The sequence below is a fragment of the Aedes aegypti genome, chromosome 1 (assembly GCF_002204515.2).
Source record: "Aedes aegypti strain LVP_AGWG chromosome 1, AaegL5.0 Primary Assembly, whole genome shotgun sequence".
NCBI classification, from domain to species: domain Eukaryota; kingdom Metazoa; phylum Arthropoda; class Insecta; order Diptera; family Culicidae; genus Aedes; species Aedes aegypti.
In genome coordinates, this window is record NC_035107.1 from 216897449 (window position 1) to 216912601 (window position 15153).

The window sequence follows — 15153 nt, forward strand, 5'->3', positions numbered from 1 at the left end:
AATTTATTTTTCCGCAAAAAAACAGTTATTCGAACAAATAAACTGTTACAAACTATTGGATTGCAATACACCAAGTCAATTTGGGTTGATGTGGTTAGCTAGAAACCCATTTTTGTTTTGGAGGAAAAATCTCCTTATATGATTAGGCCAATGTACGTTGTTGCTCTTGAGTTTGATTCTGACCACGAAAACATGGCTGCCTAGCACCGGGTTGCCCTAAAATGGTAGTTTTTACCGCACATTTTTTTTTTGCGTGTACGAAATACGCAAATGGCGAGTGCAGTAGTTTCTCGTTCCGGTCTGCTTGGAGATGGATCAGGTCACGGAAGTGCAACTGTAACTGGAGGTGTACAAGTCAACGGAGGTTCCGTGGCGTTACCTGCAGCCTGGTACAGGATGCGGCAAACGCGAAAGAAGCTTGGAAGAAGCTGGAAGCTGCTTTTCAAGATAGTGCACTAATCAGGAAGGTTGGACTATTGTGGAAGTTTACGTCGGTATGTCTGACGGTGACGAGCTCATGAGTACGAGCCATAAGCTGGCATCGATCGGGTTCAAGGTGGATGATACCTGGTTGGCTGCAATACTTCTGAGTCCCATCAGATCAATATAAGAAGCATCTGGTCAATACCAGACTGACGGCAGACGCTGTAAAAGCCAAGATTTTGCAAGATGTGAAGCTGGAGCGAGGTCCGATAAGCAGGAACTTTGAAGCGTTGTACAGCAAAAGAAATATGAAGAAATTCAGAAGCCAGGTCACTTTGCCGCTAAATGTCCAGACAAGAAACCCACGATGTGGACGAGAAAATCTAAAGGGCTATGTAGTATTTTTGCTATTGGAAATGTGAAGACGAGCGAATGGTATTTTGACTCCGGCGCAACCTGTCATATGGCGAGGGCTGATCAAAGATTCGTTGATGAGGAGAAAATGAATCATGAAGTCGGAACTTCAAACAATGCAAGTTTTAAAGGCAGTTGCGAAAGGTTCTGTATCGCTGGATGGCAGTGAAGGTTCTGTGAACGGCGGAATTGTGCTCAAGATTTGTCTACCAATTTATTATCCGTGACTACAGTTTGCAAACGAGGTCACAAGTTGATTTTTACGGCGCACAAATGCGAAGGTTGGAATGAGGACGGAGAACTGATTATCACTGGTGTTGAAGACGGTGACTTGTATCGTGTGAATCGACAAGAAAATGTTTTCCTTAGAAACAAGATTGAACTTTGGCACAGGCGTTTAGGACATATCAACGAGGTAACTTTGAAGAAGTTAAAGTAAAAGGACTGCGAGATCAATTTCGGTAATGCAATCTTGGCCAGCTGTGTATCATGTCTGGAAGATAAGCAAGTATGACAACCGTTTCAGAAGGATCTCTTCTGCAGAGTGGAACAAGAAAGCGCTATATGGTCTCAAACATTCGAGTCGCGTATGGAACACGCAAATCCTTGGATTCGTGTCTGTAGGTACTAGATGATTCGCGATGGCAAGATGATGTTCATCACCATGTACGTTGATGATTTTCTCATATACACCAATGATCCGAAGTTGAAGATGAAGCTGAAGAATTATCTATGTACGAGATTCAAAATACAAGGTTTAGGAGAAGCGAGGTATTGTTTGGGAATTACAATATCGAGAAACCGTGCGAAAGGCAAGCTCTGGTTGGATCAACAGAGGTACGTCGAAGAGGTAATTAAGCGTTTCGGCAAGGCCGATTCCCATCCAGTAACTACCCCCACCGAGGGAAGTATTAAAATGGACCAATTGATGGCACCCAAAAATCAATGGAATGTCAAGAAACAGCCGACAGTAGTTTTATCGTCTTGTGAAGCGGAATACATGGCCCTCTCCCGTGCAATCCAGGAAGCCATGCGGTGGAACAAACTGCGTTCTGAAATCTTCGAAGACCGTCCCATCACCGTATTCTACGACAAGCCTATTTGCAGCAACCCAGGACAACGACACTGGAAACCCGTGAAACGAATTCTTAGGTATCTTCGTGGAACTACTAAAGCTCGATTGGAATATTCTGTGGACGGAAATATTCTGGACATATCAATCCGAATTGAGGAGGAGACGTGGATATTCAGAAATCGACAACTGACTATATCTTCATAAAGATGGGAGGAGCTGTTTCTTGGAGCGTTAAACGGCAGGCAACCGTGGCTTTATCGTATTACAAGGTGGAATTCATGGCGCTATTGGCAGCAATTCAAGAGGCTCTCTGGTGGCAACAGCTACTGGAACAAATCGATGGCAAGCAGGTGGTACCAGTATTATGTGCCAACCAATCACCAATCTGTATCACACACAATAATGGATTCAAACCCCGAAGCATGTATCTAATCGTTACTATTTCGTTAAGAACAAAATTGAGAGTGGCAACATCAAGCTAGGCTACATTTCCACTAAGGAACAACCAGCGGATGGATTTACAAAGCCCTTGTCGAAAGTGAAGCATGAGGAGGAGGATGATAGGTATCGCAGGCTGAGGAGGAGTATTGCTTTAGTTAGTCCTTAACAACCAAGTTTGATTATAGTGAGTAAATAGTTCGAAAAATAAATTCATTAGGGTGTAGTACCACTTGGGCATTTCTATGGGCCCTATTTTATAAGTCGAGTCGATCAAAATCAACTCGACTGGAGTCACTGTCGACAAAAAATTTCGCTCGACGCGGCTCTGTCACTCGAGTTTATCGACAGTTATCACTCTATGTGACTAGATTACTATAGGAGGCGACGGGTGACATCTGTAATATGCATGCTTACTTTGATCGACAATGACTCCAGATAAGTCACATGAAACCGCTCGTTTTACAAAATAGACCCCTCAGACAATTCGCCCGAAAAAAAAAAAACATGCCAAAGTGAATCATAGGGGTCTATTTTGTATATCGAGCGGTTTCATGTGACTCATCTGGAGTCATTGTCGACGAAATTTTCAAATGAAAATTTGAAGTTCATTGTTCTTAAAAACCGCAAAATTGATGTTTTTAATTTTAAGATATGTTTTGCAGCATATTGTTTGTAATTTCTTGCACAATGCCTCAAAACGGAAAATTTTTGGATAAAAAATAAATTATTTAAAAAAATAAATAAAACGAATTTGTGTAAAACGATATTTTTGGTGCGTTTTTTTTAGTATAAGTAAAATTTAGCTGAGATGCATCACTTCCGAGATATACACGGTAAATCTAAACGTGGCATTAAAAATGTGATTCTATCACAACGGGGTACCTTTGGTCCCCAGGGCTATTTTTTTTTATAAACTTCTTCATATTTTCGCTTTACATAATTTATTGAATTCATTTTTTTACGATCAATTGGAAATGTTAAAATACTGGAAATAGATTTGTTAAAAATTTCAATATTTACACTTTGTGAACATTCACCTATTTCAGAATCAGTCGTATTAACCGAGGTCATTGACGGTACAGTTACCAAAGACTTGGAACATTCATTTCAGAAGTTACATGTTCATCACTGCTCGATGAGTCATCGCTACTAGATAGTTGAGTACAATTAGACAGTTTTAAACGACAAGTATCACAAATTTTAAGCTTACTATTTATTTATTTTTTTCAGCAACTCCCAACAAAACCAATTTCTGAATATTATCTTCCGTAAGATTTCGACAATGTTTAGAACAACTTTGTTTGAACACTTTAATACATCTTTAACTGATATAACACATTGAGAAAAAATGATATTTGTACAGCTTCACGCACAACAAAAATAAATACCTCTGTAAAACGCCTCCTTAATCCACAATATAATGTTGTATCTTCTTTCGTAGCACGTCAATTTCACAGGCAAATAAACGTCACCTACAATCACTGTTGATACAACACTAATGTTCTCACGGTTTCAGACTTACCTTATATACTACATAGGTACTTCACACCACGAAGTTTTTGTAACGCATTTTTTTCAATGATGATTGCTACAGTGATAAAACTTGACAACATAGCGCATTATTTTTGTACCCATGAAGTACGTTTAAAAAAAAGCATCGTTTTTCTTTTATTCATTTACCATGTCCAAATGTATGGGTATGGGAAAAACGTGTTTGTTCATCATACCTACTAACACAGGCAAAAGTGATGAAAACCCTTGTGGAGCCTGTTTAGTAGAATGCCTGTAAGTATACAAAAAGATGAGTAGTACTGTTCCTTTTAATTCTACTATTGTATCCTTCGACAGATACGCGTATTTCAACCTCAACTGTAAAGCCCTCTTCAGTGTTGTGTACTTTACTTGACTTGGTTTGTGTTGTTGAAATCAAAATAAAATTTTCTGGAATGGAGAAACACGAAATATGTTTGAAATGGCCTATTTTTCTTTTTTTATTTGAAAATTTTATGTAAGTATGAGTATATCTCGAAATTGATGCAACCTAGAAAAATTTTATTTAAGTACTCTTCCAATGCATTTTCTGTACTATCAAATAAACACATAAAAAAATATTGTTTTCCTCTATTTCGATTTTTTTCAAAATTTGTAATATTTTATAAAATTATAACTTTTTTGTCCATAATTCTTCCATTATGAAACATTGTGCAATAAATCACATAAGTTGTCCCCTAAAACATGTCCAAAAATAATAAAAATCACAGATGAATTTTCATAGAAAATCGATTTTAATTTTTTTATTAAAAAATCTGTCATTATTTTTTTGCATATTTTTTTCCAAATAGTCCTAAACAATACCTACAACAACCGCAAAATATATCCAAAAATTAAAAACATCAATGTTGCGGTTTTTAAGAACTATTAGCTTCAAATTTTCATTTGAAAATATCGTTTATATTTTTTACCATAGTGCACGGTACTTTCAATACTTAAGCATAAATGTTTTGATCAAACGATAAACGATTAAGCTACGATTCGCTCAATCAAAATATTTTTTTCTGGAATGGAGAAACACGAAATATGCTTGAAAAGGGCCTATTTTTCTTTTTTTATTTGAAAATTTTATGTAAATATGAGCACGGTGCCCCGACAGACCGTTATTATGCAACATAATTGTCCATCAAATCTGAGCACAGGGATCGATTCCTGAGATCATTATGTACCTCTGGGCCAATTTTTAAAAAAATCCCTAGGAGGAATCTCGAGAAATCTTGATTTGAAGTTTTTTACTTAAAAATTCAATATAATCCATATTAAAATTTTGCAATAGCACTGAAAAAAACCTTCAAAAACGCTCAAAAAGTTGGCCAAACTGTTCTCAACTGGTATATAATTATAACCGTTGTTATTATTAGAAATATTTACAACTGACTTTAATTACCAGAGTGGTTTATATATGTTTTTACATGGCTTAAACCCGTAAGCTTTGTTTGATAGAACGAAATCTAAAAAATAAATTTCAGTATTATATTGATGTTATGTTCGATGAACGTAAAACATTCAATGCTGAATATTATTTATTTAAAGCTTATTTTTGGCTTTCACACTACGTAACCAGCTCACTAAAGTCTGCCGAATTTATTTTACTTAATAAAAATTTGCTTCTTTGTACATCTGGTACTACTGTGATGTTACGTCAAGTTTTCCACCGAGTATTACCCTCAGCATTTTACGTAAAACTTATCATATTCTCAGCCACAACAGGGTTTTAACTAGACGGAAAACATGATTGTCATATGTCACAAGTGTTCGAAGTTTAACAAATTCTTTAACAATTGCAAAAAAATCCCCAATAAGTACTACTTAACTATTAACATCACTAGGACTTCCATTCTCTATACCTGCAACCACTCACTTCGTTAATAATAGAATTCATCGTCAATCTGTCATATGTCTTGTTCGAGTCAGCAACGAAAATCTAGCTGTGGCATGTTCATATACTTAACTAGTAGATGGTAATATCTTAACATAAACTGGGAAAGGTGATTAAGCTGATGCATACAATCAAGTGTGAGAATTGTAGACGAGGTGCCCACTTCTTTTTTTGGAAAATTACATGGAATGAAAAGGAGATGAGTTTCCGAATTTACTGTTCAATATTGCGTTTTGTCGCATATACTCCTTGATTTTGCAGAAGAGGACTTTATTTGAATTGATCGCAGTGTTATAGGGCAGGGTTTCACTATTTTAAAAAAGGACAACTGGGATAAGCTTGTAATGCCGTTTACTCTGCCTGTTTACTTCAGTTTTGTTGGTGCTGAGGCAGTGCTTGATGGGAATGTAGTTGAAGAGCCATAGAACACTTGTTACGTATGAAAAAGATGTTTACCGTATAGTAAAAACACGTGTTCTTGCTGCGAATACCTAACCAGCTTAAGGTCTCGCAACTTACAAAGGGAAACGAAATGTCTACACTATTGCTTGATAAAGGCTCATCTGACTTCATAGATCCATTCTTTCATTAATAACAAAGCACCTCGCGATCCTTTATCGTACAACATGGAAAAGTTTTTCGAAAAGTAAATCCATATTCAATAATAATGCAAAGAAGGCAACGATGAATGCAAGTGTGCCCAAATGAAATATCATTGTCAATTTGCCATGTATAAAACGTTGATGCTTGGCTCTCTAACCACATTTACTTAAGAACAGGAGCGAAGACTATTAAGCAAATAAAATACGGCAAACTTCAGTGGGTTGGTCATTTAGTGCGAATGCCGGAATAAAAAGTTGCATCAATCAGATGAAGGTCAGCGGGCCTGTGGAAGACACCCGCGTATGTTTATTATGATATTGACGTGAGCGTACCAGAGCAACCAAATCAGTCCAGATTTGAAACAAGCGTTTGGTCCATGGTCTAATCTGCTATAACCGTAACCACATGATTTATCTTCTAACTATTATTGTGGTACATTTATACGAAGGTCCTTTTTCTCAAAATAACAACAATGTGAATTGTTAATTTATTTGTTTGACCTTTCAATCGGTTCAACATAGAGAACAACAACAAGTTAAACTTAAACCAGTGCATTATGGAAAAAAACATACTTAAGCCATTCCGGTGAGTTAAGTCAGTTGTCAAAAAAAAAACAATCTAATTATAACAATGGTAATAATTGTATACGAATTGAGAAAAGTTTGGCCAACTTTTTGTGCATTTTTGTTGCTTTTTTTTAGCGCTTTTATGTAATTTTAATATGAATTATATTGATTTTTTAAGTTAAAAACTTCAAATCATGATTTCTCCAAATTCCTCCTAGGGATTTTTTTAAAAATTGGCCCAGAGGTGCAGAATAACCTCAGGAATCGAGCCCTATACTCAGATTTGATGGACAATTTTCTTTCATAATAACGGTCTGTCGGGGCACCGTGATGAGTATATCTCGATAATTGATGCAACCTAGAAATAAATTACCTAAGTACTTTTCGATTGCAATTTTTCTGTACTTTCAAATAATCATATAAAAATTATTGTTTTCCTCTATTTCGATTTTTTTTTCAAAATCTGTAATTTTTTAAAAGTCATAATTTTTTTGTCCATAATTCTTCCATTTTGAAACATTGTGCAATAAATCACATAAGTTGTCCCCTAAAACATATCCAAAAATAAAAAAAATCAAAACTGCGTTTCTGGAGAAAATCGATTTTAAAATTTTGTTTTTGAAATAAAAAATAATCTGTAATTTTTTTTACCGTGCATATTTTTCTCCATATAGTCCTAAGCAATACCTACAACTTTGTAGAAGATCTCAAATCGATCGGACAAACCGTTTTCGAGTTACAGTTTTTTAAAGATTTGCCATGCATTTTCCGATACGTCCTTCTCAAAAATAAGGCAAGGTTCAAAATGGCGGTTTGAAGGTGCATAATGGCATTTTTGGTCATAAAGAATCTGTATGCAAATTTTCAGGTGATTCAAAAAATACAAAAATAATCGTGTTTGCGAAACGGCGTGGAACCGCTCAGCTTCCAAAAACTCCTACTGCCGAAGTGAATTAAAAGTGCCAAGAATATGATGCGGCTTTCTACTTGTTCAGATACTGAAATTCAACACGTATTCATTTCCACTGCAAGTGAAAGACCACGAATACGCTAGCTGTATCCATTGAAAGGGTCCTGATAGCCGGTAAACGGTAAACGCGCATCTATTCAGCAAGACCAAGCCGAGGGTCGTGGGTTCGAATCCCACCGGTCGAGGATTTTTATTCGTGAAGGAAATTTTCTCGACTTCCCAGGGCATTGAACATCTTTGTACTTGTTCGTACAATGGTTAAACTGCAAAAAAGCTCTCAGTTAATAACTGTGGAAATGCACTAAGATGAGAATAAGACTTTGTCCAAATTGTGACGTTACGCCAAAAAGAAGAAGAAAAAGATGCACGTGAAGAGAACCTGGCGACCCTAAACTTTCCGGGAACTAGGTAGTGTCGCCCAAGATCGACAAAGATGGAGCTCTGCAATACACCTAAGGATTGGAATTTAAGAAAGTGGACACCTAAATATTAACAATTTGGTGTAAAAATTCCATTAAAACAAATAAAATTTTAAGTTTATTTTGACAGTAGACATAAGTTGACATCAAAAAAATATAAATTCCAAGCGATGGGTTTGATTGACATGGCGTCACGCATTTTTTTCTGCTCAAAAGGTGTACAGAAAAACTGTCGTTCCGAGATTTGGCCAAAAAATCGCGAAGTGTCTAAATTGATTTTTTTCAACGCTGTGGCGAAAACAGATATTCCTGACGACGTACGATATATCTCAACTGAAAAATTTGAAAAAAAAAATGATTTGGTATGGCAAGCAATTTGTTCATGCGGTATGAAAATACTACATATTTCACGACGGGTTCAATCAACGGCGAAAATTACACAACTGAATGCATTGAAAAATGGCTTCTGGTCATCTACTGAAAGCATTACATGCCTCCATTGTCTTGCCAGACCTAGCACCGGCTCACTATGCTTCAGCTACTTTGGAGATGCTCAAGAAGAAAAAAGTCGAATTTGTAGAAAAATGATAGAATCCATCAAATTGCCCAGAACTACGCCCCATTGAAACATATAGGGCAATGATCAAACGACATCTTAAGAAGGATGGAAAGAAGCAAGCTTCATCGGTTTTTTCAAAAAAAAAAAAAAATGTGGTCAGCAGCACAACGAAAAGTTACGGAAAAAGTTATGCAGAACCTTATGGGAGGTATCAAGAGAAAAGTAAAAGCATTCTCCAGCAATGCTCAATAGATCTTCAAATTTATGTGAATTTGGTCGAAATTACGTTGATTCCATGTATTTTAGGTGAACTTATGAATTTGTTCGGAAATAAACAGTTTACTGTAAAAAACACATGTCCACTTTTTTAGATGAACAGGCTTTAGCAATGGCGTGACGTAACACTGCCACGGTGCCCCGACAGACCGTTATTATGTAAAAATATTGTCCATCAAATCTGAGTACAGGGCTCAATTCCTGAGGTCATTCTGCACCTCTGGACCAATTAAAAAAAATCCTTAGGAATCTCGAGAAATCCTGATTTGAAATTATTATATACAAATTACACAATAGCGCCGGAAAAACTTAAAAACGCTCAAAAAGACGTCCAAACTGTTCTTAACTAGTATATAATTGTTATAGAAGTTATATTTATAAATATTTTTAACTGACTTAACTAACCAAAGTGGTTTGAGTATGTTTTATATGGCTTGCACCAGTAAGCATAGTTCAATCACAGACAAACAGACGTCACAGATGCAGATAGATTGTCCATCGATCACCTTTTCAACGGTCGATTTAAAAATATGGTAGGTGGCCAATCCGCCACCCGCAGCGCTCGCATCGTTTTCGTTCGTGTTTGACGTTTACACAGTACCGCCATCTGTTGGCCTGTCGGCCAAACATCATCGATTTTAGCATTAGGCGTACATGCCCTTGTGACTATGATTTTGATCGAGATTTGTTCTGAGTGTTACGTCTGTTTCTCTGTGCATGAACGTTTGGATAGATTAAATGGAAGCACAAGCTTATCTTAGTTGTCTGTCTTAAAGATAGTGAAAGCCCGCTCAACTGCGCTGCGTTCGACTCCAATAAAGTCATCGCCTACAAAGCCTGCAAAAGTATAGACAACAGAATGTAATGGTGACTAGTAAATTCATTTTTTATAATTCATGTAATATCTTAAACGAAGTTTACACCTCGTATGCAATCTATACGCTTGATTGTATATATCACCTTAATCAGCATTCCCAGTTAATGTTAAAATATTTCCTGACACAGATAGATTTGCGTCACTGATTTGAACGCGACCTTGAAATGAATACAGATGACCATGAATTCTATAAAACAAAGTGCATGGAAGCAAGTAAAGGAAGACAAAAACTAGGACTCCCAGTGATGTTGAAACTTGGTAGTAATTATGGGATTTGTGAAAAGTTGTTGAAAACTATGTTAATATTGGAACACTTTTGACAAGTTGGAATGATGCTCTACGTGTAGTCAAAACTCTGTTGTGGCTAATAATGCAGAATACGTTAATTGTAACGTAAAGAACTAAGGACAATATTCGGTGGAAAAACTAGACGTATGCATCAAGAGAAGTACCATATGTATAAGAGTTAATATTATTAAGCACAATAAATACGGCAGACTTCAGTGGGCTGGTCACTAAGTATGAAAGTTGAAAAATAGGCTGTGAATAAATGTTATTAATCATTGAAAGTTTATTCTTATCGAACATAAACATCAACATTATATAAAAAAAAATTTATTAGATTTCATTCAATTGAACTAAACTTACTGGTTTAAGCCATATAAAATCATACTCAAACCACTCTGGTTAGTTAATTTAGTTTAAAAAAGATTTATAAATATACATCTATAACAATTATATACTAGTTACGAACAGTTTTGGCGTCTTTTTGAGCATTTATTTTTGGTTTCCCCGGCGCTATTGTGTAATTTGTATGTAAATTTATTGCAATTTTAAGTCAAAAACTTTAAATCAGGATTTCTCGAGATTCCGCCTAGGGATTTTTTTAAAAATTGGCCGAGAGGTGCAGAATGACCTCAGGAATCGCGCCCTGTACTCAGATTTGATGGACAATTTTTTACATAATAACGGTCTGTCGGGGCCACCCGTGACTGCTGTAGCCACCAAGATAAAGCTGCAGAACCAAAACGATATAAAGTGTAAAAGTGTTCGCGTTCCAATCAAAACAATCATGTAGTTTTAAAAATACTACAGCCGCAGTTTGATAGATATAGATCGCGAAAGCGGGCTTCTCGTAGCTATAGGGGCATTGATTCGTCATCCGCTTGAGTTCGTTTTTTGCTTGTTTTTTAATTGAGCTTGGTTTGGTTCCAGTTTCGGACTGGGCTGTCTTAAATTACCACCGTGTGAGCCCTTTGCATGGGATGACTCACGAAACAAATACCATAAGGGGTTTACGAACTCATAACCTGGAGTTTTTGAAACAGAACTGGAACTTCGTATTAAGTAGAAGAAGCAAGATATGAGTTAACATTTCAAATATTTTCAGAGCACTTTGTGCTTCCAAACCTGTCGGTAACAAAGCCCTAGAGGTGACGCTTGTGATGTCCGAACCTTTGCCACGACAAGGGAAGGGTCAAATACCAGGCTAGATACAATTGGTTCGGATTGTAATAAGATGTTTGGATATTGCGGCTTACCTTCTTCGCTGATAGACCGACGGTCGGTCCAACCGCAAAAGAGGTTCATCCTTGTTCCACCTCGCTCCTCGGGCCGTGGCGAAGTAAAGGAGCCACGCTGTACTGTCTTAGCCACTTTGCCGTTGTATCGCACTGGCTCCCAAAGGGAAGTGATCTTATTCTCGGACTGCAAACTGTCTTCTGAACTGGCCACTCGCTGGCGATGATGTCCCAAGCTTTCTGCACACGATCACCGTTTGGCCGGCGTCAACTCAGATAGTGGTTCAGTCATCTTCGAAACGATCAATGCCAATGATCTTCACAAGCACCTGAAAACAAAATTACACCATTTACCACCGATTAGAACAACTACTACCGATAAAAACAGAAATCGTTCAATGCGCACTTTCTTCCGAGAACCGGGAAACTAGAGAATCCTGTCGAGAGTTGTTTCTATCGAAGACCCGCCGTGGATTGATCGCGCTAGAAAGACTGAGAGCGTCAACGGCGCGATCCACTCGCTAAATATAAAACAAAAACCTGCCCGCGCCCGCGGCTATAGAACTACTCCCTTTTGTATAGCTACCTCTCTCTGATCTGTGATTTGAATGCGCGATGATGACGACGACGACGAAGGGATCGGATCGGATCGGAAGTCTGAGAATCGATGCGCCGGCGCACACGTTGTACAGTTGTGTCCAGAATAATTTGTAGTGAAAGCCGATTTTCATACAAAATCTCAACTTTGTCATACTGTACTTGCGTTTCCATATGAGCAAACAACATGAAGTTTTGGCATAGACTTTCACAAATATGCTTAATTTTATTAATCACAAAATTTGTAGGGTTTTCAAATCACCGTGAAATAAATTAAGCACCAGGGAAACACTTTTTATTCCGCCACAATTTTGTTAAAAATCGCTTGTTAATTATAAATGCAAGAGTGGAAAGTGCTGAAAACTATGAAATTAAAGAATTATGTGTTAATAAAATTGAGCATATGTGTAGTTTAAGACAAAAAATCATGGTGATTGCTCATACAGACACTAATTCACAGCATGCAAAATTGAGCTTTTGTGTGAAAGCCAGCGTTCCCCTACAGTAGAGACACTACTATTATTCTGAACACAACTGTAGGAAACCGACGAGACGTAGAGTTTGGTAAATGTTTTACGAATGTGTGATGCAATTATGTCACAGATGAAAGCCGGGTGGATTGATGTTGCGCGATACGCTCAATGAACGTAGCGTGACATGCTAAGATGTTGCATAAGGTCCGCGTTGGTATACATAAAAGGTGGGGAAGCACGTGACGCGTCACGTTTGATAGCACTGTTGTTGTTTGGAATGGAGTTGCTCAGAATGCTCAGTTGACACGATAAGTGAAGATCTGTTTTTTTGTACACGACAAACGCGTTGGAAGATAGTTTTAAAATACTTCTAAAGGAATGTTAAACCACGTTTAGGTATACGTGGTAAGCAGTAGCGTAGCTAGGGGTGCGGTGGGTGCGGTTCGCACCGGGCCCCGAGTTCATAGGGGCCCCCAAATCGTGGGGTAACAGTTTCATTCTAAACATAATGAAATTTTGATTTCTTAGAAGACATAACAGGTTACAAGCAGATGAAAACTCAGTTTCAACGGTGATCTTGATCGCAATGTGTAGGGCCTCAAGATCAATGGTATTAGTGATTAGAAAAGCTTAAATACCTACAAATTCATTATTTGATAACTCGGTTTAAATTTGTAATTCATACGGATCTTTCTAAATGTGAGGGGGCTATAATCGTATCAGAAAACTGATTGGGAGGTATATTACAGACCTCGCCGTATTTCATTTCAATTATAATTTAGAAATAGAAATCAGTATAAACATCTATGGGACATGGTTTGTACCCAATCAAGGGCTGGTATGAGATCTTTTTTTAGAGGCTAGCCTCTATTATAATGCAAGGCTCTATTTTAGATCTTGAAAAGTCCTCCTATGTTGAAGCAAAATATTTTCACAGGTTCTAAGGGAATTTCCTTTCAGATTCCTCGAGGAAAAACTTGAAAAATCCTGATAGTGAATTTTACAAAATCTCTTCAGGTAGTACTTCTGGAACCTCCTTCAAAAAATTTCTCTATTGATTCCAACACCAAGTCTCCCCAAAAACCTTCCATATCCTCGTAATTTGCTTTTGGAAAATACATAAGCACTACAAAAGCTTTAGTAATAAATCATCCAATAAACTGGGAATTTTGAAAGATATACGTGAAATAAACCCCACATGTAAAATGTTGTGCTCATTTAATTATACCAATTACAGAAAATATTGTTCCAATTGTTTCCAATATTTTTATGATTGTAACATAAATATCCACTCTTTCTATGCTTTGATTGATTTATCTTTACACATTCCAAACATGTTCATAATCATTTTTCAAATTTAATGGATTTGATAGAAAGCAAATATTTTATACAGATGGATTGCTCATTAATAATAATGCTGGTTTTGGTGTCTATCATGTAGACGTTACACATTTTTTCAAATTGCAATCTCCTTTGTTCCATTTTTTATTGCCGAATTGATTGCTTGTATTTTACATGTAACTTAATTAAAGAGTGCTCTCCAATTGTTTTCATTATATGTACTGATAGGATGAGTTGTATAAATGCTATTAAATCATTAATTTTTATTTATAAGACACACCATTTGTTATTATTGTTGAGAAGTTTGTTGTATAATTTACATAATCAAGGATTCGTAATAAAATTTGTCTGGGATTTACAGCTCATTGTCAAATATTTGGTAACGAGCAAGCCGATTGTTTCAGCTAAGATAGGTGCAACTCGTGGTATTATTTTCAATCGTGATATTTTTTATTTCAGAATAATTTTTCAAAATTGAAAAGAGTCCACAATGAACTTCTGGCAAATTGATTGGAATTCTAGTGATTAAAGGTCGCTTGGTGTTCATTCCATTTGCCCAAATGTCAAGTAAAAATCCCTGGTTTAAGTATTTATCTGTTGGTATAAATTTAATTTACCTTTTTTCTAGGCTTATATCTAATCATTATATTCGCAATAGCCATTTATATCGCATTAATATTGTAAGATTCTAATTTATGTGACTGTGGCGAGTCTTATTCAGTTATTGATTCCACATTATTTTTCATTGCAAGAATTATGTTTTACCTAGAAAGAAAATTTCTGATCATTGTCAAACATTTAGGCCACTCTGTACCTTCATCCATTCGTAATATTGTTGGCATTAAATCTCTTTCTATGATGAAAAATATTTTTGAGTATTTAAATAAAATTTGGTATGTTGTATGATACCGCCTTTTTCAATTAGTTCAAGAGTTCAAGAAATCTATCTCATCGTTTTTTACGTTGGCCCCCACAGCTATTAATGTTCTCCTTCAAGATCTTGGCTCTGTTACGGATTATTTCCGGTTGAGCCTTTACTTTATAAGTAGTCTAGTCTTATTTATAACGTTTATGAAAAGATGAAGAGGTTTTGCCCCCCTTTTGAGAAGTATTTTGAAAGAAAATCACTCAAAGGCGGTTTTTCCCTCTTCCAAATTTTTTGGTTAAAA

General features: G+C 36.5%; 1 protein-coding gene across 2 annotated transcripts in view; it reads right to left on the reverse strand.

Annotated features, from left to right (window-relative positions):
- The window catches only part of LOC5569239 (2,3-bisphosphoglycerate-dependent phosphoglycerate mutase), a 56437-nt gene that overhangs the window by 6810 nt on the left and 34474 nt on the right, over positions 1-15153 (reverse strand). Inside the window, exon 2 of one of the 2 annotated variants that reach the window (XM_001652750.2) lies at positions 11595-11902. In XM_001652750.2, the coding sequence (XP_001652800.2) occupies positions 11595-11643 (49 nt within the window). In that variant the 5' untranslated portion in view covers positions 11644-11902. Of the gene's footprint in view, positions 1-11594; positions 11903-15153 lie in introns of those variants that run through there. The other variant, XM_001652751.2, reaches the window with a different exon arrangement.